A 26,660-nucleotide genomic window follows, 5' to 3' on the forward strand; every position below is an offset into this window, starting at 1 on the left:
ACAACTAATTGCTATTAAAATAGAAAGTATATTCACAAAATACTTCGAATGTGTGTCAATATTGCTAAAAAGAGTGAATTTTTTCCCTTTTCTTACAAGAATGACAGAAGTATATAATTTATGTGTATATATGTATTTTTAACTTCTCTTTGGGGAGATAACCATTTGACAAGGTCAGTGCTATAAAGCTCTCTAATGAAACTGGCAAGTAATTTAAAGCAGATCAACCAAAAGCTACTATTTTATTTTTCAGTGTTTTCCCATTGTGTGCCCATCACACAAGCTGACACGCTAGAATGAAAAAAAGGCCTCTGGGCCTGACCTTTGGGGCTTGATTGCAGCGTGACCTGAAGGGTCTGCATCCAGATCAGCTTTTCCAAGTGGTTGTGGAATAAAGAAGCAGTTCACCTTTAACAGCAGCCGTGCGCCCGGGTCTCATTGTGATGAAAGTACTTTGTCATCATAAGGCTCCTTAATCTCACACCACGGCAATTTCCACTGTCTGTGCAAATCATTGGCCTCCTTGATCGGAAGAAAAAGCTCTTCATCTAAAACTTCTTGGTCACTTGTTCCACCCCGTAGAACAAGACATTTCAGTGGCCTCTGGAGCTGACTAAATGACCAAGAGACATTTATCGCCCCCCCCTCACACACACACACACTGACGTCAAGAGTGATTTCGGTGACCAGAGGACCTACGTGAAATGCTTCCAAATGACTCATTTTTAAAATAATGCAGAATCACTCTTTTGGTGTGTGACGAACAAATTTGCATTTTCCACTCCAGCTCATTTGAAAATGAGATCCAGGTGCTTCCTTTGGAAGGACACACACGTAGAAATTGGAAAAGAGCCTTATGACGATCATGTGCTTTCTTTCCTTTTTTGCCCTTAAGCATTCATTCATCATCACATGACTGGCTAACATCATTATTAATACCTTATCATTTTACAACAAGCTTCTGGAAGAAAGTGCATGGTGTCAGCTTGCTTGAAAATAACATTGCTTTGCTTGTTCTACTGCTCTCCATTAGGGGAGAATTTCGATCTCCAGGCCAGCCTTCGGCGGTCTCTAATTTACACAGACACTCTGGTAAGAGGACCGAAGAAAGTCAAAAGGAGAAAGACTATTACAGGAGTCCCTGACAACATACAGAAGGAGCTAGGTATGGCTCATCAGAACTGTATTCTGTTGCCCCTCGTTGCTGTTCAGCATTCCTATGCTAACCTCATCTGTGGTGCCTATGGAATCGATACATTCTGATAGCCATTTGGTGCCCCAGAGGCCTAGCTTCCTTTCTGAGTGAGGCACTGGGCATGAATCTTAATACTCCAAGCAGATGATGTATTAAATTTTGGTGAGAAGATAAGAGGAGAAGTTTCTGTGAAAACTACTAAGTGGGATGATAGAAATTCACAGTTAGGTCTTTTTCTCTATGTACTTTGAACCGTGGGGAATTTCCACAATTAAATTGACTTTTCAGTTGGATTTTAAGTTTTTATAAAACTGAAAACTTATTCTAGAGCTTCAAGTTATGATTATGGACTTCATTAGTTATGCCGACAATTTCGATGGCCTTTGCCATCAAAGAGTCTGGTATAATTAGTAAATACAAGCATGATAGAAAATAGTCTTTATGTTGGATAGTGCATTTATGTACTTCCAGTAAAACAACTTCATAGCTTTTTGAATCAGTAGTTTTGAACCTGTGATAAAAACAGAAAAAAAAAGATTTTTTTTTTTTTTGGTTAGGGGAAAGGGTTGTTTGCTTCATTATTCACTTACCCATTTGTTTCTGCTTATCTTTCTATAAACTGTGAGTAATCTCTTCATTCTCCTCTTCCTGCCCTCACTCCTGCTCTCTGGGTTTTAATGGGTCCATCAGGAACGTCTGCAGAGGCAGCAGAGCAAACTGGGTCAGGAGCGAGGGCTCCCGGGCCAGGCTGCTTGGATCCACATCTTAGCGCTGCCACTAACTCTCTGGGTGACCGCCAGCTGGTTACTTCACCCGAGTCCACTTCCTCATTTACAGGAGGGCTGTTTCGCATTTAATGAACTAATACAGGTGAAGCACTTGGTGTCTGGGGCTACTATGAACATAACGCTGCTATTGTAATTATTGGAGGGAACTTAATACTCCCTTTCTTGAAATGTGTCTTTCTTTTCAGCTAACCTATGGACTTCTTTGACAGTAGTTACTTTCACCTGATGTTTATACTTTCATTTACTATTAAAGGTTGTACTCTAGAAACTCAGAATCCTTATTTCTGAACTCATCTGTTAGTCTCTTAGTTAAAATGAGTTTATCCTAGCAATAGTGATATGCCTATTATAGCACTTGGAGGTCCCATTTCAGCTTCCAGGTGCTATAGATGCTGTTCCTACGTGTGTTTTTTCAACACCTCTGCTCACTCTTCTTTACCTTGCATTTTCTTTCTAACTGCCGTTCAGTTCTGCAGTGCCTATCCTCTGCCTTCCCAACGGTATCAACATGAGACAAGAAGAGCAATGCTCTCCTTCTGCCCTAGGTAGCTGCAGTGACCCAGATGGCATGCAGGGGCTTGTCGTATCCCAACAGAAGGGCTCATTGCAAACACAGGCAAGACTCCACCCACAGGATTTGTGAAGCCTGTCCTTTGTTCGTGCCCCCGCCTGTGGCTTTTTGTAGTGGGCCAGTCCTCCTGGATCCCATTCTTTCAGACCCTTCCCCCCCTCCTTTAGGCAACAGTTGACTACTTTGAGAAACTAATATGTACATGTATGTTCAATAGATGCTTCAGGTTAGTCTCTTCTGGCACTCAGGTGACATTTGTATTTGAACTGATCTTTTAGGAGATGGCCTTAATCAAAAGGAGTGACTTTAAAGATAGGCCCTTTGTCAGACAGCAAGGTTGATGTTTCAAAGTAAGCTGCACTTTTAGTGGCTTTCTGACCAAAATAGGTGGGATTTGGATGGCTTTATGCAAACAGTGTAAGAATTGTTTGGCCCAGATAAAGATACACATTAGCATTCAACACGAATTATCTGCATATGTGTATAATAGGAGTTCTAGAACCTCCGAATTCTGAACTTTTATCACTTACCACGGAGCCACGCAGTATGGAGCCAATCACTCAGCTGCCTCCTTGACCTTTCTGGAGTGATCTGGCCAGCCTGGTCAATCCTATCTCCTGTAATTTTAATATTTTTAAATGAATGTTTGAGCCCCTGAGCTCATGTTTATTTCCCCTTGGCACGTGACATGGAACCACTACTAAGGCTTGAGGAAAGAAAAGAGCTTTTCCCGTATCATCTGCGTTGTGATCATTGCCAGATGTGAGGCAGTTGATGTCATTGTGTAGTGACAGGACATGGATCGTAGCTGGAGGTCAGCTGGGACAGCGGCGTCAAAGCCCCAGCTTGGCTGGGGAAGAAAGGACGATCCACAGCAGCTCTAGTTCTATGGATAGACTAGTTGGAAGGATTGTTGGGGAGAATAAGGGAAAATAACATTAAAAAACTGAAAAATTTAGGGGGAAAATTTGATCGTCATTTTCCTTCATTCATTTTAGGACTTCAGGTTGACTTTTCTCCCAGTATTTTGTGCTTGTGAGTTATCTAGTTTGGAAATTTTGTGCTACCTGAAAACTGAGTGTCAAAAATAAAAATGGGTCATATTATCTGCAAAAAGAAGTCTTCTCTAGATACAAAGCATAGGGTTTTATGGCTGAGTCAAATAAATTAGATTTTAAAGAGGAAATGATTATCTAAAGGAAAAAACATTCTCTGGATGCGCCCTGCCCACTAACACGGTCCAAGATGCCAGGGCTTTGGGCTTTTAAAAATCTGACCAGATGTGTTTCCAGAATTAGTGTTGTATTATTCCTAATTATATGCAGCTTTTACTTCAAAACCCCTCAATAGTAGACCCTAGAGACCAGCTAACATACAACACTTTAAAATCAAGGTTAGAATATTTTCTGTTTACTTCCGAAGTGTATTTGGTGACTGATAATTTGTTTCCCTCCATTGAAATGAGTCAGACAAAATTTTTGATCCTATTATCTTTAACGTACACAGAAACCTATATGAACACCCTGCTGCCCTAGTGTGCAGTTTCATTTTTTTGGACTCAGATGGGTTATTTTGTTGGTATAAGTATATGTGGCTGCAGCTGGAACTTTCCTCAGTGTGTGTTTCCCAGGCAGAAAAGCTTTGTTTAAAGGAATCCCCTTCTGAGTAATTTTGATAGTTTGTACAAAGACCTGAATTACTTTCTTAAATTTATTTTTCAATTATAATTGACATACAATAATACATTAGTTACAGGTGTTGTTAAGACTTTTAGAAAATCCTATATAAACCTTAAATAAATTAACTTGTAGATTTCTATCTTCTTTTTTTTTGCATGTTTAAAAAATCCTTATCTGAGGATATGTTTATTAATTTGAGAGACAGAGAGAAAAAACATTGATTGAGTGCCTCCTGTAAGTACCCTGACTGGGGATTGAACCCACAACCTACCGTATTTTTTGGACTATAAGATGCCACCCCCCACCAATTTGGGAGGAATAATGGCTGTTAATGCTGCTGTTGAGTTCTATGTACATTTACATTGGTGAGATATTATGTTATTTATGTTATTAAATATTTTACCACATTTTTTGCTTCAAATTTTTTTCCCTATTTTCTTCCTCTAAAACCTAGGCACTTCTTATGGTCCAAAAAATGCAGTATGTATGTGCCCTGACCAGGGATCGAACCTGCAACCTTTTAGTTATAGGATGATGTGCCAACCGAGCCACTCGGCCAGGGCTTGATTTCTGTCTTTGATTATATGTTCTTTAAAAACTGAAAATTCCTTGTAAAAGAAATAAATGTATAATTATTTCTTTACATTAGATTTTAAAGTCAGATAAATACCATCAAAATTTTTAGCAGCGTCTGAGTGGTTTATATTTGTTTATATAGTGCTCTTTTTATAGTCTGTTTTTGTTCTTCAATTCTAATCAATATAGCATCTGTATCTGTAATATTGTGACACTTTTTGTACTGTGAAAACATTGGAAGATCTGTGTTGGGAATAGAATTTTGGTGGTCCCTGTGTTAAACATACAAGTTTTCCCATTTTTAAAGGTCTTTAGCCCTGGCTGGTGTGGCTCAGTCTATTGAGCGCCAGCTTGTGAACCAAAGGGTAGCTGTTTTGATTCCCAGTCAGGGCACATGCCTGGGTTTTGGGCCAGGTCCCCAGTAGGGGGCATGCAGGAGGCAACCACACATTGATGTTTCTCCCCTTCTAAAAATAAATAAATAAATAAAATCTTTTTTTAAAAAACATAAAACATTACCAATTTAAAAAAAGGTCTTTAGAAAAAATACTGGTATTTTAATAAGAAATTTGTGCTGGTCTGTAGATGGTAGAAAAATGGCTATATTCCCATTTTCAGAAGCCCAGAATGGTTTCACATTTAAAATTGTTACCTGAAAGAATCAGTACATTGTTTACAGCCCTCAGAGACAGTTAAAAATCTACCATGGACCCTGTGCAAAAACTACCACAATTCTGAAAGAAAAAGATAAAAACCCAGTGTTAAGTGGAATGATGCATCTTGAATGTTTGGAATCAAACTGGTACAAATCGATATAGCCACAAAGTCAGCCTCCCACCTTCTAAACTACCAAATGGCAAAACATGTACCTTTTGTGTTTTCTTTCCTCAGAGTGGATTTTTCTTCTCTTGCTTTTTTGCCTACCGCCCCTCTCTCTGCGGGAGAACTTTGTGTGTATGTGTGTGTAGGGGGGGTGACTTTAGTGAGTGGCTCCTTGGCTGAGGGGGAGGGGGAGGAAATGGGTTCTGTCAGATGGGGATACAAGTACAGTGAAGGAGAGAGCTCACTGGGGGGCCCCCCTCCCCAGAGTGACATCTCCTTGCAGTTTATACCAAGAACATTTTCACTATTTGGATAAGCACGAGGCTTTAGACCTAGCTGGGAATTGCGTGGGGTATGGAGGGAGTTCTCCAGAATCCGCTTCCCACCAGTGTCACCAGGGTCCTGGGCAGGTGCCCAGTGGTGCTGGTGGGTCGCCCAGCCAAGCTCATGCTGTGGTTTCACTACTGGTTTTCAAGACCTAATTCGTCCTGATGATTGCTACCTGTGAACTGATTTTTTTTTTCTCTGTACATTTTGAGGAGGTCCTTGCCCTCGTGATTTTGTTTAAAGCTTCTGTTCTTTCTCAGGTGATCTTGAAAGCTGCTGTCGACACTTAAGGTGTTTTCTTACCAACGTCCCTCACTATTTGGCTTTCCTTGTGCTTTATTCTTTTTTAAACATAGTATTCTCGGTTTAGCTGTAAAGCTCTAAGAAATAAATAACCCCAATTTGAGAAAACGTTCACTGGATCAGTCCCCGCTGCTTTTCTCTACCAGAACACGACAGATTGCTGTTGAATTTTGAATGTCACTGACAGACAGATGACGATGGCTTGAGATGGATAATGAAATGTTTGAGACACAGATGGGCCTGTAAATCACTTTTCTTAGGATTTCCTTCTGACATAGAAATTAATGTAATGAGCACTGTGTCATCCCAACACCCTTCATAAATGATATCTCTGTGGCCCTGTTATTGAACTACTGCATTCATCCGTCTTTGGGAAAGACGGTCCCTGCTTGACAGATTCTCTCTGCAGGCACCTGGTAGGTGACAGGCCACCTGGAAATCTTTACTGAGAGGAGGTTACGTGAAAGTAAACCTTCCACAGAGCACTCGGCCTGATCTCGGAGGGAGTGCCTGAGAATTCCATACACAGCACTTAATCTATAGGAGGATTTGAAGACCAGTTAAGAGAAGTACATGAAATTCATAGTAAGGGTTTTTACTTTTAGGAGCTATAGGTAGCTATTTAAACTCTTACTTAGGTGCCTACAAGAGGAAAAAAACTAGTTCAAATGGAGAAGTATTTTTTGTTTTGTTTTGTTTGTAAGCCCAGCAGAGCTAGGAGGAGGTGAGGGCACAGGTGACTGACTAAGGTACTGATCTTTGGGTAACAGGCCTCTTTCCACTTTATCTCCAGCCTCGGGCACTGGCCGCGGCGATGGCGGCGGTCTCTCAGCGTACGCTCCAGACCACTGCTCGACATTAGGAAGGCTTGGCAGCCATCGGTCTGCCGGGCAGCGCTCCGAAACCAGGGACTGCAGCTGTCAGACTGAGGAAGTCAAAGTGGTGCCACCTTCGATGAGAAGAATCAGGGCCCAGAAGGGGCAAGGCATCGCTGCCCACATGAGCCACCTCTCAGGCTCCTCCGGGAACATGTCCGTGCTGAGCGATCCCGCGGGCATCGTGTGCCCCTCCCGCCTCAGCAGCGACGCTGGCTTCCACAGCCTCCCGCGCTCCGGCGTGAGGGCCCCCATGCAGTCTCTGGAGCCCCAGTTCGCAGAAGGCCTGGACGGCATGTTCCCCTACCAGAGGGCTAACCAAGCAGATGAAAACTTAGGATGGTTAGCAGGTGCCTCTAGGACTGGAACCCTTCTGCGGCCCAAGTCCCAGGAGCTGAGACACTTTGAGAGTGAAAGCAGGACAGGCCCAGCCTGTGTGGTGTCCCCTCATGGGACCTGCTCCACCAGCATCATCCCCAATGCCACCCTCTCCTCCTCGTCGGAGGTGATCGTTATCCACACTGCTCAGAGTTCAGGGCAGCTGGACGGCAAAATGGGCGGCTCCCCGTCGTACGCGAAGATGAAGCCCAGGGACCGCCTCCTCCCCAGGCTCTCTGGTGCAGACGACCGGCGGTCTCCCAGTGGCAGCTGGAATGAAGGTCACTCCACCATTGTTTCACAGGCTCTGGGTCCCCATTCCCCCAGGAGAGCCACACTGTTGTCCCTCTGTGATTCTGCAGTCTCTCTGAATACCCCAGCGAATCAGGAGAATGGGCCCCAAGCCATGGCTTATAACTGTAGAAAGAGCCTGAGCTTCCCAGCGCCGCCCCAGGATGTGGACGGCAAGAGCGAGTCCAGTTATTCAGGAGGCAGGGGGCATGGCGCCGAGCCCTGGGAATACAGCGCCTCAGGGAGTGGGCGGGCCTCCCCACTGAAGCCTCCCCTGGCCACTCCTGGTGACTGCACTCCTGTGAGTAACATGAGCAGCTGCAGTTTGGACCAGACGTCCAACAGAGACGACGCCAGGTCCCTGTACTCAGAGGACCACGATGGCTACTACACACCTGTGCACAGCGATGCCGCACACGGGGCCGCGAGTCTGGGCGGCGGCAGCAATGGCTTCGGGAACCCCAGGCATAGCGTGGTCAATGTTTTTGAAGGAAGAACTCAGAAGAACCAAGGGGACCAGTCAAATTGCCATGACAGATCTCTTTCTCGAAACATCTCTTTGAAGAAAGCAAAGAAGCCTCCTCTGCCACCCTCGCGGACGGACTCCCTGCGCAGGGTCCCCAAGAAGAACGCCCAGACCAATGGGCAGGTGCTCAACGAGAGCCTGATTGCCTCACTCCAGCACTCGCTGCAGCTGAACCTCCCGGGCAAGGGCGGCCTGTCGCCCTCCCAGAGCCCCTGCAGTGACCTGGAGGAGCCCTGGCTGCCCCGCTCCCGCAGCCAGAGCACAGTGAGTGCGGGCAGCAGCATGACCTCGGCCACCACACCCAACGTCTACTCCCTGTGTGGGGTCACCCCGTCACCGAGTGACACGAGCAGTGTCAAGTCCGAGTACACGGACCCTTGGGGTTACTACATTGACTGCACGGGCCTGCAAGAAGAGCCTGGGAACCCCGGCGGGGGCTGGTCAGCCTGCAGTGGGGCGCCAGCTGGCAACGGGCCAGTCCACCATGTCCAAGAGGGCTCTAGGGCCACCGTGCCGCAAGGGCCCGGAGGCTCAGTCAAACCAAAGATCATATCGCCGGAGAAGTCACATCGAGTCACTTCTCCATCCAGTGGGTATTCCAGCCAGTCAAATACGCCCACAACGCTCACCCCTGTGCCTGTGTTTTTGAAGTCAATGTCACCAGCCAATGGGAAGGGAAAGACCAAGCCCAAGGTACCAGAAAGGAAGTCCTCTCTGGTGTCTTCTGTATCCATCTCCTCCTCATCCACGTCCCTTTCTTCTAACACGTCCACGGAAGGAAGTGGAACTGTGAAGAAGCTGGACTCAGTGGCGGCCTCTCTCCCTCCTGCTCCTCCTCTCCCATCTCTTCCGTCTCCTGCCAACACATCTCCTTCTCTCCCTCCTCCCCCGCCTTTAGCTGATTCCCCCGAGGGCTCTCCTCTGCCTCAGTCTCCCCTTTTCCCCCCTCCACCACCAGAAGTTCTTATTCCTTTCTGTCCTCCTGACGCATGCTTTTCTCCTCCCCCCACAGCCTGTAGCCCCACTCTGGGCCATGCCCCTGTGCTGTCCCCTCCACAGTCTTTACCCTCCTTGGTGCCCCCGCCTGCCCCGCCCCTTGACCCTAGCCTGATGAAAGATGCTAGGCCTTCTTTCAAAAAGTCTAGCCAGCCAGACTCCTCCCAGGAGGCCTTTAGACAGCCTGGGACCAAGCAGGAGGGCAGCAGACCCCCTGTGCCCTTGATAACCACAGAAGCATTGCAGATGGTGCAGTTGAGGCCGGTGAAGAAGAACTTGGGGACGGAGGGACCACTGTCTCATGAACAAGCGTCTCAGGAAAAACGGACTCCAGTTGTGCCCCAGTATCATTTAAAGCCATCTGCTCTCCTGAAATCCCGGAATAGCATAAATGAAATGGAGAGTGAAAGCCAGTCTGCCTCCGTAACAAGCTCGCTGCCGACTCCCGCCAAGACCATGAGTCAGGGTCACCAGGACAGAGCGGCAGAGCGTGGCTGCAGCCCAGGCAGCCCTGGGGTGGCAAAAGCTGCACCCGGGCCCTCCCCACAGCAGATGGCCCCCAGACCTTCACCCAGCAGGAAGCCGCCCCCCATTTCCAAGAAGCCCAAACTGTTCCTGGTGGTGCCACCTCCGCAGAGAGATTTCACAGTGGAGCCAGCAGAGAACGTGAGCGAGGCAGCGCCCAGCCCCACAAAGGCAGAGGCCAGAGAGAGTTGTGCAGCCGCAGCCGGTTCTGATGAGACCGAATCCGGCAGCTCGGTTCTTGAGGGAGGAGCTGCAGGATCCACATCCCCAGGCAGAGTGGATGCCAATGTCCCCGTGGTGCAGCCCGATGCCTCGCCAGCCCCCGAGCAGGAGGAGCCAGGCACTGAGCCCAGTGGGGACAGTGTGGAGAGCTGCCGGGCTCTGCAGGACCCAGGGCGTGAGTCTGGCTTGCTCTCTTGTTCCCCTCCGACCCCATCTATGCAGCTGAGGCAGACAGGGCAGGTGCGCGGTCACGGGAAAGCCAGTGGGTTTCCTGCGCTGCCTCACAGCTAGGCTACCAACTTGGCGTTTTATGATTTTTTTAAAAAGCTAGATCTAAGGGTAGAGCTTATAGAAGGGTAGAAAATAGAGGGGTGGGGGTGGGGTCTGCAGCAAGCTGGGTATTAAATAGCAATGAATAATCTCCCTTCTGGAGACCTGCAGACAAATGTTAGAACACAATTTAAGGGCTTCCCTAGGAGTTCCAGACCTGAACAGAAAAGAACGAGCTTTGGCTATCATGCTCCCCCATCTTTGTAAAATATCAAACTACAGACCCCACCACCTGTCCCTGTGGGTGTCACGTTGTCAGGATGACAGTGAAGACTTGGGAGCTTGGCTAAAGGCTGAAATTCAAGTCGCTCGTGAAATCGTGTGTTTGCTTGCTTGCTTCTCCATAGCTTGGGCTCCGGAGACCGACTCAGCCCTCTCCTCCTCAGAGGACTTCCTTAAGGAAGAAGGGAGTGATGAGGCGATGACCCCCAGCAGACCCCGGACCACGGAAGACCTCTTTGCAGCTATTCACAGGTATCTAGAACTCCTCATGTTTTCGTCTGCTGTATGTGTCCCCCTTTCCAAGTGGTTCCTCAGTATTTTTTTTTTCTTTCTTGAGGTTTCTTTGGTCACCCAGTTAGGTTTCATGAACTTGATTATCGATCTGTTTTAGAGTGTTCCCATATTTTTATTTCCTCTGATTCCCAATTTCGGTTTTACTTCTTCCACTGATCTTTATGATGACATGGGGAGCAGAGGCTCCGTGCGATGCGTCCTGGTTGGCACCACTCTGGCTGGCAAGAAGTGCCGTGGGTCCATCCTGTAACAGGGTATTTTAAGAGTCAGGTCAGAGCAGCCTTGGTCCAGGGCGAGGATGCTGTGATCTGTGGCTGCAGACTAGCTCTACAGGAGAGGACCTTTCCTAAAAGTGTATTATTATTTTACAGAAAAACCAGGGTTTTATAGTGCAATTTCTTTGGCTACTTTCAGTGTTTCAATAAATCTTTTTGAAGCAGGAGGGAAAGGAGTTAAATCCACTTATTACTGTGTGCTGCTAGTGCCATCTAGTGGCACTGGAGGTTATTGATGTACAACAACAAAGAGTAAAAATTTTTCAGAATAACTGCCAGTGAACTGATGCACTTTTTACTTGTGGTCACCTTGAGTGAATAGGATTTAACACTAAAATTTCATTTATTGCCTCATTTTTTGTGGTTGTGAATAGCCATTTACCCTCACAACAGTGATATTGTGAGAACTGATCAGACAGTGTAAGTGTTTTCTATACAAACCTTCGCTTCCTTCTGGACATCTTCCGCACAGTATTTTCAGATAATTTTTACAGATGCCCTTATGCTTCCAAAGTCTTCTATTGCCCTGAGTCAAAGTTCTCCTTCTCCCCTTCTGAGACAAAAAAAAAAACAAAACAACCCTGTAAAATCATTTGATTGTGTAAATAACCTTGTGTCATGACTGTTTTCCGAATTCTTGGAATATAACGAAAACTGCTCATTACATGACATGAAAAGCACGCTCTCTCCCCTCCTGGAATTCCTCACACAACCTACAAATGTGTCTTGGGAGGAAAAAGCCAAGCTGGCAGATTAAGGTGTTTGTGGAGAATGGTATTTCCTACCTCTTAGCTCTAGTATTGGTATAATATCCCCAAAGACGCAAAACACTGGCCCCTTTAACACTGCCTGACTGTTTTACTTGATCTCATTAGGAATAAAAAGGTAGCTATTTAATCAAATTATATCTCGAAACAGGGAAACAAAAAATGCTGTATCCTTTGAAACCAACTTCAGTGGCATTTCTATAGGTTTATACAGCTGTTTCTAACTCTAAACATTCTAGACAGGCAAGCACTCAATAAATATTTTCCGAATTAATGAAACCAATTGGTATGTAACTGTTTGGAAATTCTTTCAAGTCTCGACATCTTCCATTTGGCATGGCACGCACTGGATGGCCAAGCACGCAGGCATATACACTTACGCGGCGATCACCAGAGAGGGCGTGCTGCCTAGTCCCTCTGTGTTCAGAACACTTGGTCTCGGTGAGAAACCCAACTGTTGGGGCCCAAATTACTACGTGCTTTTCCTAAAATGTGCCTGAGTTCACTTCTATAGTTTATTTTAGCAACCCTCTTAAGGCACTGAGGAATTTGTGGTTTCTCCTACTAGAGAATTCTATCTAGAGCATAGTTATAATGACATGTGCAGCAGATGCGGAAGTGGGCCAGTCTGTCTGTGTACACACGCCCCATAGCAGCACGGGCTGAGTGGGACCGGGCCGCAGAGGGAGAGCAAGGGCACGTGCGGGTTTAAATTTTAGCACTGATACCATTAGCAGACATAATAAAAATCCGCCTGAAGTTTGGGATTTCTAGGGCTTTGTTTTATATCCCCTTCTGTACCTAAGCTAATACTTTCAAATAAAGAATATCTAAATTGAAACAGAGCTTTCAAATTTTATAATGCAAATTAACTCACTTCAGATTCAAAGCCAGATGGAAAATGTGGAACACCAGTTGAGGTGTGAAGTTTTTATATTTATTGAAGTAATTAGTTTTCAAGCCAGAGTTAACTGTTTAAGCCCTTTTTACAGCCGCCTCCTTTAAACACACATACGATGCCTGTGTGTGGGTGTGCACATACATACAAATAGACATGCAGGCAAAGAATTCAAATGTTTAGATTTAATTCTCACTTTAGGGGCAGCTGCTCTTGAGAAACAATAATAATTTTATAAATTTCCACCCTTCCTCTTAATTCTAAATCTACAATAAAAGGCCGCAGCTTTGATCAGGCAGAGCTGTGGCTTGCTGTGTGGCTGTCAGCGTGCCTTCTCATTGGGAACCCGGACAAAAGCGATGTCATGAACAAGTGCTGCAGAAGGAGGATGAGCTTCAGCTGCGAGGCCCTGTGCTGTGAGCGGGGGAGATGCCCCGTCGGGTCCTCCACTTCACTCTCCACTCAGGTTCCTTCTCTGGTCAGACCCACCCGTCTGAAGTCTTTTCCAGCCCAGAAGTCGGCAGTGTTATTATTTCGATGGTTTCTGGCTGTCACTCGTTTGCTACTCTGCAGTGTCACATTTACTGACAGCTGGGCAGGACCCATTGGACCAAGCTGTCCTAGGCCGGGCTCTGTACTCCCAGAGGGGCTGCTGCTGCATCAGGTCTGGCTGCCCTTTAGCCTCTGAGCTGGGTCCATCCTTTCTGTCTTTGGCTTTGGTGGCTTTTTTTTTTTTTGTCCAGCAGCATGGAGAGGTCCCTGGGAGCACCAAGCCCAGGACAGCCATCGTGGCCCACCTTTCCCCGTGCCTTGCTGTGCAGGCACATAAAAACTGCACTGAAGCCTGGCCTGGTGGCAAGAAGGGAATATTATATTTTTCTAAACGGCACTCAAAGGGTTACTCAGCACCTACTCTGTGTCTGACGGAGCAAGGACACCGCAGCAGGGGGGTGGAACCCAGGTCCATGTGGCTCCCGGGGCTCTTTATCACACCGAATCCTCACACACCTGGGCGGTTCATCTCACCACCCCCATTTTACAAGCATGGAACGCGAGGCGCGGTGGAGGTGCAGACTGGCCCAAGGACGCTCAGCTCGAAGTTGGAAGTGCTCAGATTCGACACTTAAGCTGTGCGTGCAGATAGCATCCCCCCAGCCTTTCCCTGCTGTGTGTTCTAGAATCGTACAGCAGAAAAAGAGAGATGCCACAGCTTTATGTTGTCAGATGTCCCGGGTTTGTAGAGCAAGGCCACCTCACTTCGCCAGGGGGTTCCTCGCACGCGGAGTGGTTGTTATGAGAAGAACAGTGAGGGGCACTCAGTTCATCTGCTTCGTTGTCTCTGGTTCACGCTCAGCAGCAACCACGCAGAACAGGGAGGTTCTCAGAGGCCAGGACCGACAAACACCCCCAGGAAGCATTTCGCTTCCGCGGAGGCCCCCCCTCACCTTCCATCCACATCCCTCACATTTGCGTGATCAGCTAGAGGGTCTCCGACATCAGTCAGGAACGAGGCCTGTCGTGGGGGGGCTCCCCTTTGTCTTCCGCACCGTGGGACTGCGCCTGCTGGGAGTTGACGCACGGCCTAGTGAGAGCCGAGGAAGACTGGATTTGGGTCACGCTCTTGTGGAACTGTTCTAGAACCTGGCCGGGGGCCTCTCCCGGCAGAGGGGCCCCTGACTTGTCTATCGGGCCTGTCAGTGCCCGCGCCAAACAAAAGGGAGAAGTGGAAAGGAAGGCGGGCCAGCACTGTGCAGTCCTCTCGGGATCAGTCTGCTATCGCAGATTTAATGAAAATGGCAGTTATTAAAAACTTGAGAGGTGGTCCTACCCCCCAAAAGTAAATGTCACATCTGAGATTTGTTTCAAAATAATCCGGGGAGGGTGGAGCTTAAAGAAGAGCGGCCGTGGGTAATAATTGCAGACGGCCCGGGGACGCGGGACAGCCCAATGAACTGCCTGTGCACGCGTGTTGGGAGGTTCACACGGTAAAAATAGGCCTCGGGGACCTGGGCGGGTGGTGAGATAAGCAGGGTGGCTGGGGCTGAAATCCAGTGGCCCACGGGATTAACCTTTGTCTTCATTTACTAAATCTCAGATCCAAGAGGAAAGTCCTTGGCCGCAAAGATTCGGATGACGACCACGCCCGTAACCATTCTCCCTCCCCACCAGTGACGCCCACCAGTGCTACCCCCAGCCTGGCCTCCCCAAAGCAGGTGGGCTCCATCCAGAGAAGCGTCCGTAAGAGCAGCACCAGCAGCGACAACTTCAAAGCTCTGCTGCTGAAGAAGGGCAGCCGGTCGGACGCCAGTGCCCGCATGTCCGCCGCCGAGATGCTTAGGAACACAGACCCTAGATTCCAGAGGTCAAGGTCGGAGCCTTCTCCAGACAGTCCGGACAGCCCTTCCAGCTGCTCCCCGAACAAGAACAGAAGGGCCCAGGAGGAGTGGGCCAAGAACGAAGGCTTGATGCCTCGGAGTCTGTCCTTCTCCGGCCCCAGGTACGGCCGCAGTCGGACGCCGCCCTCTGCCGCCAGCAGCAGGTACAGCATGCGCAACCGCATCCAGAGCAGCCCCATGACCGTCATCTCGGAAGGCGAAGGGGAGGCCCTGGAGCCCGCGGACTGCAGGGTGCGCCACGCCCTCGGTGCCGCGAGGGGCTGTTCGCTGGGTGGGCTGGAGNGACATCAGTCAGGAACGAGGCCTGGCGTGGGGGGCTCCCCTTTGTCTTCCGCACCGTGGGACTGCGCCTGCTGGGAGTTGACGCACGGCCCAGTAAGAGCCTAGGAAGACTGGATTTGGGTCACGCTCTTGTGGAACTGTTCTAGAACCTGGCCGGGGGCCTCTCCCGGCAGAGGGGCCCCTGACTTGTCTATTGGGCCCGTCAGTGCCCGCACCAAACAAAAGAGAGAAGTGGAAAGGAAGGCGGGCCAGCACTGTGCAGTCCTCTCGGGATCAGTCTGCTATCGCAGATTTAATGAAAATGGCAGTTATTAAAAACTTCAGAGGTGGTCCTACCCCCCAAAAGTAAATGTCACGTCTGAGATTTGTTTCAAAATAATCCGGGGAGGGTGGAGCTTAAAGAAGAGCGGCTGTGGGTAATAATTGCAGACGGGCCCGGGACGCGGGACAGCCCAATGAACTGCCTGTGCACGAGTGTTGGGAGGTTCACACGGTAAAAATAGGCCGCGGGGACCTGGGCGGGTGGTGAGATAAGCAGGGTGGCTGGGGCTGAAATCCAGTGGCCCACGGGGATTAACCTTTGTCTTAATTTACTAAATCTCAGATCCAAGAGGAAAGTCCTTGGCCGCAAAGATTCGGATGACGACCACGCCCGAAACCATTCTCCCTCCCCACCAGTGACGCCCACCAGTGCTACCCCCAGCCTGGCCTCCCCAAAGCAGGTGGGCTCCATCCAGAGAAGCGTCCGTAAGAGCAGCACCAGCAGCGACAACTTCAAAGCTCTGCTGCTGAAGAAGGGCAGCCGGTCGGACGCCAGTGCCCGCATGTCCGCCGCCGAGATGCTTAGGAACACAGACCCTAGATTCCAGAGGTCAAGGTCGGAGCCTTCTCCAGACAGTCCGGACAGCCCTTCCAGCTGCTCCCCGAACAAGAACAGAAGGGCCCAGGAGGAGTGGGCCAAGAACGAAGGCTTGATGCCTCGGAGTCTGTCCTTCTCCGGCCCCAGGTACGGCCGCAGTCGGACGCCGCCCTCTGCCGCCAGCAGCAGGTACAGCATGCGCAACCGCATCCAGAGCAGCCCCATGACCGTCATCTCGGAAGGCGAAGGGGAGGCCCTGGAGCCCGCGGACTGCAGGGTGCGCCACGCCCTCGGTGCCGCGAGGGGCTGTTCGCTGGGTGGGCTGGAGGGGGATGAAGTGGACGAGGGCAGCCTGCTCTGTGGCGTGGAGCCCACCACCTTGCTGCGGGCACAGGCTTCCGGCCCCGCGGATGGAACAGCCAGTGCCCAGGGCAGGCATCCGTCGGAACCGAGGCAGGTCCTTTGAGGGAAGAGAGTTAGGGCGAAGAACAGAGCCTCCCAGGTGATGGGGGGTGGGTGTGGACAACACATCGCTCTAGGAGGCAGGAGGGGGCCCTTCACCGCCTTCCCCGGGCTCCCACTCCGTGTTTGTGCTGTGGGCCCAGGCACTGCCATGCCCAGAGTGGGTGAGGGATACTTAGGACGCACTTGGCACTTGCCCTGTGGCTTGAAAGCAAGTAGAAGACTAACTTCTGAAAGTGCTTCCTAGGGAAGATTCTTTTTTCTAAATGCTGGGGGGTGGAGGGTGGTGAACAGGTATGTGTGTGTGCATTTTGAATACTTTTATGTTAAAAAATAAACACACACGAATAACATGAGAGAAAAAAACAGTTAAGCTAGGTAGAGTAATGGAGGCTTCTTGACTAGGAGGTGATGGCTTTAAAGGTCTGTTTCTGGAAATGAGTATGTTCTAGAAGAAAGGAGAAGACCATTACTTCTGAGAAGAGGTGGTAGATTTGCTGGTCTGAGTACACAGAACACGCGGGTACACGCGCGGGTGTGCTTTTGTGGCGAGCCTGGAAGGCCGGGGAAGGGCTGAGTGACTAACCGGTTCGGGTACTTTTTTCCGGGGGGAAAAAGGCTTTGTTTCGTTTTTGTAAAAATGACACGTGGCTGTGGCGACGCCGTGACCCGGAGCCTGCTGCTGTGCAGCCACAGACATGTGACTTCTAGCCCGAGTTTTGGAAATGTGGGTCATTTTTTACGTGGATTCCCTCCTTGAGTGGAGGGGGCTTCTGAGACCTGAGTTGAACGTGTGCACATTCAGAGGGGGCGGGAGAGAGGAGAAGGCAGAGGAGAAGGTGATACACTGCTGGGATTTGTTTCCTGCTTAGTAAATGAAATTATTTTTCAGAATTAAATTTGAAAACTTGCACTATAGAACTGTGGGTGGAGCGTTTCCTTTTATAACTTTTTTTTTTACCAGAGTTTAAACTTCCATTTGGCAATTTCTTATCACTTGAAATGTCCACATTTGCTAACTTTTGGATATCCTTTTGGTAACACCAAAGAAAAAATTATGGCTATTTTTCCTCGAACTGCCTGCAGGATCACGTTTTCATTGAGAAAGGTTTATCAAATCTATCAGACATTATCTGACTTTGACGAAAATGCTGGCTAGCTCTTTAGTTTCATAAACTGGTAAAAATTGGCAGGGCTTGGCTACGAATCAGCCCTGGGGAATGAGTTTTTAGATTAAAAAAGATTTTTTTGCATCATTTGGTTTGTGCATTTTTATATTTTTTATAAATATAATTAAGTTAGGTAATTACCTTCTAATCTTCTTTGGTTAGAATGTTAACACTTTTAGACACGGGGAAAAGTGTGTAAAGTATTTATTTTTATGTCATATTCTGGCGACTCTTTCCCCCACTCCCTCCCAATTGCCATGTCCTTGATTTGCTGGTGAATAAAATCCAAGTCTTCTTCATCAGGAGGACCTGAGACGGCAATCCTGAGGTTCTTGGGTTACGTCCAAGGCAGCTGCCTGTTGTCATCTTTCCTGGTATGAAGATCTCACCTAAAAGTTGGACTGCACAGGCCATATCATTATAAGGTTTGTGCAGTGAAACTTCAGAGACCCGTTTCAGGCACGTCTTTAGGACAAAAAATAAATCGAAAGAATTAAGGCTCCTTCCGTTCTCTGAAGAAAACAAAACACTTCTTTTCACACAACCGGAAATCAAGACCTTTGGCCAAAAGCAAAGGACTGTTTTTACTTTCTTGGAGCAATTGTCTACTACATTGGGAACAAGGATTTTTTCTTCTTCTAAATTTTAGAAAGGTGGTGTTGGCTTTTGAATATGAAATCTCATAGCTACCTAGAAAATATTAGAATGTACATGGCTGTCAGAAAACTTTAACATAATGTACAAATTATATATGTTGAGGGTAAAATAAGGAACATCAAAACTAATGATAAAACTATTTTTTAAAAAAACATTTTTAAAGGAAAAATATATTAGGTTTTTCAATTTGCTTTGAATAAAAACAATTGTAAAGTAAATGTTTGAGCGTTATTTCTTTTCATTTCTACGTGCACCGTTGAATAATGAGATAGGTCTCCTGGTGCAGAACTGTTGAGTGCGTTGCCAGGCGTACAGTGCGCGGCGGTGGAGGCCACAGGGTCTGTGGGAGGTGGGGCCCCCCCGAGAGGAGCCAGCCCATCACAGGCGCTGAGGGTGGCGCCATCCAAGAGGATGTATGGGAAAACAACTCCAAATAATGCCCTTAATGGGCTTTCAAATAAAATACAAATAATGTATTGACTGATAGTTTAAATGACATCATTTGGGGAGACGCAGGAATTTTTCCCANAGCGTTATTTCTTTTCATTTCTACGTGCACCGTTGAATAATGATTTGAATAATGAGATAGGTCTCCTGGTACAGAACTGTTGAGTGCGTTGCCAGGCGTACAGTGCACGGCGGTGGGGGCCAGAGGGTCTGTGGGAGGTGGGGTCCCCGAGAGGAGCCAGCCCATCACAGGCGCTGAGGGTGGCGCCATCCAAGAGGATGTATGGGAAAACAACTCCAAATAATGCCCTTAATGGGCTTTCAAATAAAATACAAATAATGTATTGACTGATAGTTTAAATGACATCATTTGGGGAGACGCAGGAACTTTTTCCCAGTAGTGGATGGAGTACAGGGAAACGAGTATAGACTCATTCCTGAACCGTTCGGCATCTTTAGCTCTGTTGCTCTATTCCCCTGGGTGGGGCTAGCCACTGTTGACGTCATACGGTATTTAAAACCTCAGTGAGGGCAGACTTCATGACCCGTCCTTATACCCGGAGCCTAGAAGTGCCAGACAGTCACAGACAGAAGCCCCAGGCCTGAGCGATTTCCACTTTATTTTTTTCTACAAGTTGGGAGAGAAACAAGCCCATTTGGTCTCTCCTTTGGAAGCAACCTCAGCTTTGGTCTGATTTCTTCCCTGTTTCTGAAGAATGTTGACTGAAACCATGGCTTCTGGTGTTTGCAGAATTGCGATGACCAGGAAGGAAAGGCTGGTGTTTCTGTGTCTCTGTCTCACCCCCACCCACCAGCAGCTCACACGGCTCTGGTGGGCATCTGAGAAGACAGGTGAAGCTTGGAACTGGCCTCACTGGTTCTGTCTCGATGTGCATTCAGTACCTTAAATGAATGTGAATGATTATTTCTATTGCTGAGGTTCTGTCATGAAATGAGCACAACAGGATAATTTCCTTTGACAGATATTAGGATATTTGGGGGGGGGGGGTTGAAATGAAATGTGGTCCTGATTCTTGAGGTCTGTTTAGCAAGGAATAAGCTGCTCACTTACTGTGATGCAGTCTCTTTCCCTGTGATGTTGCTTGAACTGCCTTCCACACAGGCCGGCTTGTATTCAAAGAACTAGGACGGAAGCAGTCTGTAGTCATTAGATCAGAATGGAAAAAAACCTCTTCATTAAACACTTCTCATGGCCTAGGTTAGGATACGGGAGTTCTTAGATCAAAACATGTAGATGAGATATCATTAAGGCACTTCACACCTAGTGGAAAGACCCACAAACTGACTTATCCAATAAAACTTACCAGTGTCAGAGAAGAGGGAAAGGAAGAGCATTCCAGGCAAACGCTGCTGAGCTGGATGTGTTTTCGGTACCAGAAGAGCACCCGGAGCAGGTTCAGGCCAGCGATGCACCCAAACCGAATGCTAGACCTCGCCTGGGAAAGTCGCTTTCCTCCGGTGGGTGCCCCTGCTCCGCTGTGCTTCCTGCCCCCTTTTCTCCCTAGAACGTGGGCGGCTGGAGGTGGGACAGTGCTCTTATAACCTCTGAAGCGCCCAGAAGGCTGGAAGCCCCCTGGCGTGGAAAGCAGAGGAGAGAGGAGCCTGGTGCATGGAGAACACCTAGAGGCACTGCCCTAGCCCGGGCTGTCCTCCAGGCTCCCTGGGTGAGCCGTCTTTCACAGCTGAGTGGTACGGTTCTCAGGGGAAGATGGCACTGCCTCTGACGGTCGATGGGGGAGGCCATGGCCCTGGGGAACCGGAGCTAAGGCTCTACAGTGAGGAGGGTTTCACCAAGCACAGGCACCTGGCCGAAGACAGTCGTTCCAGGAGGAGGGAATAGCATGAGCTATGGCACAGAAGCAAAGTTAGAGGAAGCCAAGTAGCTAAAAGAAGTTCCCAGTAAAACACGGTGTGAGACTGGAATGGTCTCCTGGAGCAGGGATGTAGAGGGCCTGGGATGTCATTCTGAAAACGGGTTTTGTTTTGTAGTGCTGGGAAATCACGAAGGTGTTGAAGAAGGGGGATGGTGGGACTTGTCTGGGTTCTCGCCTTCTTTACAAGCTGCACTCTTCCTTGGTGACTCCATCGAACCTGCGGCATTAAATAAATGTGATACATGCTGGTAACTCCTGAGTACCTCCTCCCCTGACTTGGGCCTTGAGCAACAGGTTAGTATACCAACCACCTCCTAGGAGCCGGCCTTTAGAGGTGTTTTAACCTTAGTATATTTAAACCCTACTTCTCCCCAAATCTTACTACTACCAATGGCGTTACCACTCACAAGTGGCTCAGGCCCAGAATCTGCACTCCACCTGCAGCCTCTTTTTCACCCCGTAACTAAACCATAAGCAAGTCGTCCCAACGATATGGCCAAAATATTTCTCGGATCCAATCACGTCTCACTAGTTTCATTTCCCATCAGGTCCAAGCTGTCATCTGACCAGACCATCCCCAAAGCCTCCCAACTGGCATTCTCCGTACTGTGTGCCTTCAACCACTCTCAATTCACCCCCCAAATAAGCTTTGAAAAAATGGCTCCTAGCACTCCCCCACTGAATCTGTCAGAATGGGATTCTAAACTGGCTCTTGAAGCCTTTAAGACTTCCCACTTGGCCCCTCCCTCAAAGGACTGGGCCTCATTCTCTTTTCTGTCCTTCCATAGAAGCTACTTCCTGCGTCAGCGCCTTTATTTTAAAACAGAAAAGGACCTAGATTCGCCTGTTTCATCTCAGGAAGTAGACACAGACAGGATTGTCAAAGGTTTTGTGGGGGTGCGACGCCTCTGAGAGGAAAGGGGAGGAAGGAGCGGGAGAGCTATCAGACTGCGGTCCTGAGCTTGTCAGGCAGCTGGTGAGACAGGGACCCTGGGGGAAGACCCCTCATTGAGGAGTCCTGTGTTGAACAGAAGCAGCCGGGTCCTTCACCACTGCCTTGCTTGGGCTCTGTCGAGGGGTTACCCAGAGAAAAATGTGCCCTCTGACTTCCACAGCTTGGTGAAACCATTTCTACCAGCCCTTCCTTCCTTAGGAATAGCGTGAGCTCAGCGTGAATGCCAAGGTGGGCCCTGATGAAGCCAACAGCTGGAGCCAAACGACTGTTCAGCTAACCACCCTTGCTGGATGGCAAGTCTACTTGAAAGGGGATCTAAGGGGCACTTCTCAAAGCCTGTCCCAGGCCACCCCTTCTACCGTGTAGATTCACTTCCTCTGTGAACTCTTCCAGGGCTCTGATGGACCTCTGTCCCTGAGATTACATTTATAAAGAACAGTTCAGCGGGACCATCTGTGGTACTTTTCTGCCATTTGCCGATGGTCTCCAGGCCACAGTTGGTACTCCTCATCCCCCTCCCTCAAACTACCTTTTACCCTGAGTTGTCACTTCTGCTGGTCTTGGTGGCTTTCCCGATGGTGTGAACCAAGCTCATTCCTGGGGGTTCAGAAATCCTGGAGGTCAAAACAAACCTTTCTCAGACCGGGGTTGCAGCTCTTGTACATTCATGGTTACAGTTAGGTAAGGGGTGCCCCCTGACTCCTCACATCATGTAGCAGCAGGCTCACCCCTCTCTCAGTTCAGGGTTGATTATCTCTGGTGTTATAGTGACTCTTCTTGCCTGCTGGTCCCTGGACAGAGGTAGGCTGAAGTTCAATGGAACTTTGCTATGTTGCCTAGAGAGAGTGTACACCTTTAAAAACAAGGGCCTCTGGCTCTGCAGAGCCCACAGTTGTGGGGTGGAAGGTCGTACATCCCTTAGTGGTTCACTGGGAGTCATGGGAAGTGGAGATCCTCCTCCTTCTACCCCTTGTTTCCCAGATCCATGTATCCTTCCCATTGTGGACCCAACAGGATATAGGGTCTCTGATTTAGTAGGTATATTGTGTCCACTAGAGGGCGCTGCATCTTGACACAGTATTGTCTCCAACCAGGCACTAAAGCAGGTCATTTCAATGCTATGCTGGGCCAGCAGCTTCTAGTTGGTACAGTAAGTGAGAGGACCAGTGGATCCCAGGGCCGTGAGCTAACTCTTCCTGAGTGGACGTTATGATGTGTAGATCATACATGCAGTGAACCCACACCAGCGGGTCACAGATTTTGTAAGTCTCTAGACTGTGGTGCTGGTCAAGGCCCAGTAAGCAGGAGAGAAAACTGCATGTCTCTCCTTGTGCAAATCAACTACTGGCTCTTACAGGAAAGAATGGACCTAACAGTCAATTTGGCATCAAATGACTACTTGGTCTTCTCACAGCCTCACCAGGGTTTCGCATTAGTATCTATTGCTGGCAGGTTGGACATTCGGAGTTAATGTAGGTCGGCCTTGGCAAGTGGGAGTCCATGTTTTGGGGGGACCATGCACAACCCCCTCTTTGCCATCACTGCCACTATATCTGTGTGCACACTGTACCAGCCCTGGGTGGGGACCACAAAGGCTAAGTCATTTTGTCCACACCAACAGGCTAAGTCACTTTGTCCACTTAATTGATTAGTGTTCTTGCTGGTGGGTGCTTTCCGGGGCACATTAACACATGATACAAGGTTTTTCAGGCTCTATGTATGCTCCCATATATCCGTCCACATGCCTCTCACCCAAGACCTTCTTTTCTCAATCTTCCATTCTTTGTCTCTTTCAATTCGTTCCAAACGCCTGGCCAGTCAGCCAGGCCATTTGGCAGTGCTGAAATTCCATATGCAGGGGCAGGCACAAATAATGCCCCCCTTTATTACAAAATCACAAGTATGTGATTCTGTAACATAACAATATCACACTTAAGCACACCATATGACATTTTAGGTGAAATGTTTAAATTAAAACTCATTTATTACACCCATATTATCCCCCTACCAACCACACTCAAGCAGGCTTTAACTTCTGCCAGACCCTGAAATGTTACCTTCCTGCCCTCACAAACTGAATCATCAGTCCCTCACCCAAAATTCTGCCCCCTTTTTGTGGAAAGATGGAAGTTTTTTGCTTGCAGCTGTCTTTCCGTGTCATCCTGAGTAAGGGTGAGATGGCGATGCTGTCCAGTTTCAGCTTGCACCCACAGGGCAGGCCCCCTCATTGGTGAACCAAGCTTTTCCATCTTCCTTCAGCTGATCATACAGGTCCTCCACACAGTCTCAGGGGGCGGGTATGGGGTGTGGATACAGCCACCAGGCCATGGGGCATGGGCTGCCTGCCCACGCGGTTTGCTTATGTGCGCTGGTCCTGCTTGTGATTGCTACTGGAGGTGTCGTTTCCATCTCAGGATGGATTGCTGCTGGTCCCACCGCCTTTATGACTTGATGGCCCTGGCCAGGATGGACAGTTCTAGATACATCATCACTTGGTGTCTCCTGGCTCCATTTCTACTGGGGCCTGATAGCATACCTGAAGCTGTTTTTCAAAAAGCATCTAATTCTCTCCTGCAGTTAACAGAGCCTCACATCAAGCTCCCAGGGACCTGCATGTGGTTCTCCCATTATTCTTGTCCGAAACTGCGCGCTGCATTCTTTTCCACCACTGACACCTCCTGTACCACAGGGGCTGCTGGATGTCATGGTCCAAGTTGCTAATTTCACCATAATCAGATCCTGATTCACAGATCCTGTCACATCTGGATCTGTGTCTAGTGATCAGTGTTTCCTCCTCTTTATGGGTCATAGTTTTGGTTTTTTACACATTTTTCTAGTAACTTTTTATTGGGCGTTGGGAATTGCGAATGTTAGGTTGTTTGCTGCTAGATTTTGTTGTATTCCTCTAAATGGTATCAGGCTCCACTCCGGTGCACAGCCAGATTTCTTGGAATTCGTTTGGTCAAGGCTTACTTTTAACCTTTATCTGCGATGGTCCAGAGAAGCCTTTGGTTAGAGATAGTCCAGCCTCACTGCGTTAGAAGCAGCACCCTTTAGAGGAGTCTGCCTGATACCCCACACGCTCTGAGTTATGTCTACCCTCGCCAGTGGGGACAAAAACTACTCCCGGTCCCAAACGTAATCTGCGAGTCACTTGTTCTACTGCTTCCCAGTTGTTCGTTTCTTGGCTTGGGTGGTTTCTCCTCACATGCTCAGGGATCAGTGCTCAGCCAAGGACGCCAGGGGACCCGCTGAAGATCTACAGAACGCGCTCTGTGATGCTCCTTCCTCCTCTCCTTTACTCCATCCAGCAAATGTTACCCACCTTGACCTCCTGAACACTGATCTCCGTCTCTTCCACTCAGTAAGACCACCACTCCCTGTTTGGCTCCCTCACTGCCCTCCCTGTCCGCACTTTGCTGCCTGGAAACTGGCTCCAAGCCATGAACTTGAACAGTGTGCTTAAACTCTCTTTTTTTCTCTTCAGTATCTGGTTCCTGTTTTAGCATCACAGCTGGCAGTGCGCTGCCCTCCACCAGTATGCCATTCATCTAAAGTTTCAATAACTAGATGGCCTCCTTGTGCTGGGAGCTGTCTAGGCCCCATCTACCCACCAGGGATGGGGGCCTCCTACCTGGTCAGGCAGCGAGTGTGCCCCAGGCTCAGAATGAGGTCTCACTGCCTGTGATCTCAGGCCACTATGATCCCAGTTGTTCTGGTCTGATGCTGGGGTGGGCTCAGGAGCATGAAGGACGTGTGGCAAAGGTGTTCCTCTGAAAGGGAGGGGAAAGCAGGATTGGGCTTTTCCCACTAGATCGGCAATATGGATCTGATATTGCCTCTGTTCCAGAGAAGACCCTTTGTTAGAAGGGTTCCGAGTTGGGCTGAAGTAGCTGGGTCCTTGTGCCACTGCCTTGCTCAGTCTTTGGCTGGAAGATGTCAGGAGAAGGAAAGGCATCCCTGTCAGCTCTCATTGCCTCGCTCCGTCATAGCCTAGGCACCCCCTGAGAACAGTGTGCTCTTATCCTGAAGCCTGCGGTGGACCCTGAAAAAAGTAACACCGGGAGACACCAGCTAGCCACACCCCTTGCAGCGGGTCAGCGGGTCCTTTTTTGAGAGTGGATGTAAATGGCACACCTCCGTATGTCTCTCACAACTTCAAATCCTGGAAAAGAAATGACCATTCTCTGGCCACAAAACAAATAAATACCAGAAACAATCAATAATTAGGTTCCTAAATCACACTAATGCACAGAAGCCATGCTCTGGTGACTGCACCTCCACAACTATAGCTCAAAATCTATCCCTACATGCTTCCAAAAGTCCACTAATCCTTGAACTTGGTGCTTCCTAAACCCTGCGCAAGGTCAGCAGTTTTCTTTGTCCAGGAAGAGAGTGTTCTGCCAGCACAGTTCTTTCTTGCTCAGCAAGCAGTACGTGCAGGCTTTTGTTCTAGGTGCTGACCATGGCCTTTTCCTGTGACATGGTCACCTCGGCCCGAGATGCTGGCCCTGTCCCCCAGGCTCTTGTCTGGCTGGCTCCCTCTCAGCATTCACCTCTCAAAATCCTCCGTGGCCTTGCCTGACCCTTGCATGTGACATCCACCATGCTCTGCCCAGCCGCACCCCGTCCCACGGCCCCCTCTCACTTGAATCGACATTGAACTCTCTCTAGGAAG

General features: G+C 48.6%; 1 protein-coding gene across 8 annotated transcripts in view; it reads left to right on the plus strand.

Moving 5' to 3' along the window:
• Positions 1 to 18,821, plus strand: part of NHSL1 (NHS like 1) — a 219,757-nt gene extending 200,936 nt beyond the window's left edge. For 4 of the 8 annotated variants that reach the window (XM_037045647.1, XM_037045648.1, XM_037045653.1 and 1 more), the window contains exons 5-9: positions 1,034 to 1,165; positions 7,055 to 10,249; positions 10,752 to 10,878; positions 14,956 to 15,527; positions 16,715 to 18,821. In XM_037045647.1, the coding sequence (XP_036901542.1) occupies positions 1,034 to 1,165; positions 7,055 to 10,249; positions 10,752 to 10,878; positions 14,956 to 15,527; positions 16,715 to 16,863 (4,175 nt within the window). In that variant the 3' untranslated portion in view covers positions 16,864 to 18,821. Of the gene's footprint in view, positions 1 to 1,033; positions 1,166 to 7,054; positions 10,250 to 10,751; positions 10,879 to 14,955; positions 15,528 to 16,142 lie in introns of all 8 variants that reach the window. The other 4 variants (XM_037045649.1, XM_037045650.1, XM_037045655.1 and 1 more) reach the window with 3 other exon arrangements.
• Positions 18,822 to 26,660: the final 7,839 nt, after the last annotated feature.

Source organism: Sturnira hondurensis, unplaced genomic scaffold (genome assembly GCF_014824575.4).
Source record: "Sturnira hondurensis isolate 20B ecotype Veracruz unplaced genomic scaffold, ASM1482457v3 Scaffold0004474, whole genome shotgun sequence".
Lineage (NCBI taxonomy): Eukaryota > Metazoa > Chordata > Mammalia > Chiroptera > Phyllostomidae > Sturnira > Sturnira hondurensis.